Source organism: Phytophthora parasitica (assembly GCF_000247585.1).
Source record: "Phytophthora parasitica INRA-310 unplaced genomic scaffold supercont2.3, whole genome shotgun sequence".
NCBI lineage: Eukaryota > Oomycota > Peronosporomycetes > Peronosporales > Peronosporaceae > Phytophthora > Phytophthora nicotianae.
The window spans coordinates 1,187,780-1,188,382 of record NW_008648989.1 but is presented as its reverse complement, the minus strand read 5'-3'; the positions used below and the strand labels follow the sequence as shown (position 1 = coordinate 1,188,382).

Sequence of the window (603 nt, the reverse complement as noted above, 5' to 3'; positions counted from 1 at the left end):
CCTTACGAATGGTCAAGAACTTGCGGCAACAATGTTCAATAAGAGAACGTTTCGCCAGTTGGGAACACCATTACTGCTAAAGCGTGATGCAAGGGGGGAGGGTGGCGTGCTTTTAGCGAAGAAGTGTCAGCTATTCGCAGTAGTCCGATATATGCTGTGTTGTTCGCAGAAAAAACAACGTCTAAGAAGAGAAAACGAATCAACATCTGCCAGCAACAGTGGAGTCACTGCTGAAGAAACCAGGCCAAGGCGTAAACGTCGTAGAACAGATCGTGAAGTACATGCAGAATATCAGCGAGGATGGCGAAAGAGAAATGAAGCACTGTCAAAGAAGTTAAGATTTTATTCTGCCATGGAACTGAGCAAATTGGACAAAGCGATGCTGTTCAAGATACCAACAGAACAGGACATTGCTCGAATTCAGATTACAGCATCACAGCAGCTTCAACAAAATGCCGACGGAGGCGTTGTTTGTTGTGTTTGTGAGCTACAATACGCAAGAGAAAATGTCAAGTCCTGTGCTTTGTCGGATGTTTTAGTTAAGGTGAGTAAGGACTTTGTAAGACACAAACTCTGTTGTTGATGTTGGATATTCTGTCCAAA

At 43.8% G+C, this 603-nt stretch overlaps 1 protein-coding gene across 1 annotated transcript; it reads left to right on the top strand.

Annotated features, from left to right (window-relative positions):
• Positions 1-352: 352 nt before the first annotated feature.
• Positions 353-548, top strand: PPTG_21073 (hypothetical protein; the record flags this gene model as incomplete). The annotated part of the gene is made up of 2 exons (XM_008895526.1): positions 353-469; positions 540-548. 2 exons carry the CDS (start codon positions 353-355, stop codon positions 546-548), a joined length of 126 nt encoding a protein of 41 aa, XP_008893774.1.
• Positions 549-603: the final 55 nt, after the last annotated feature.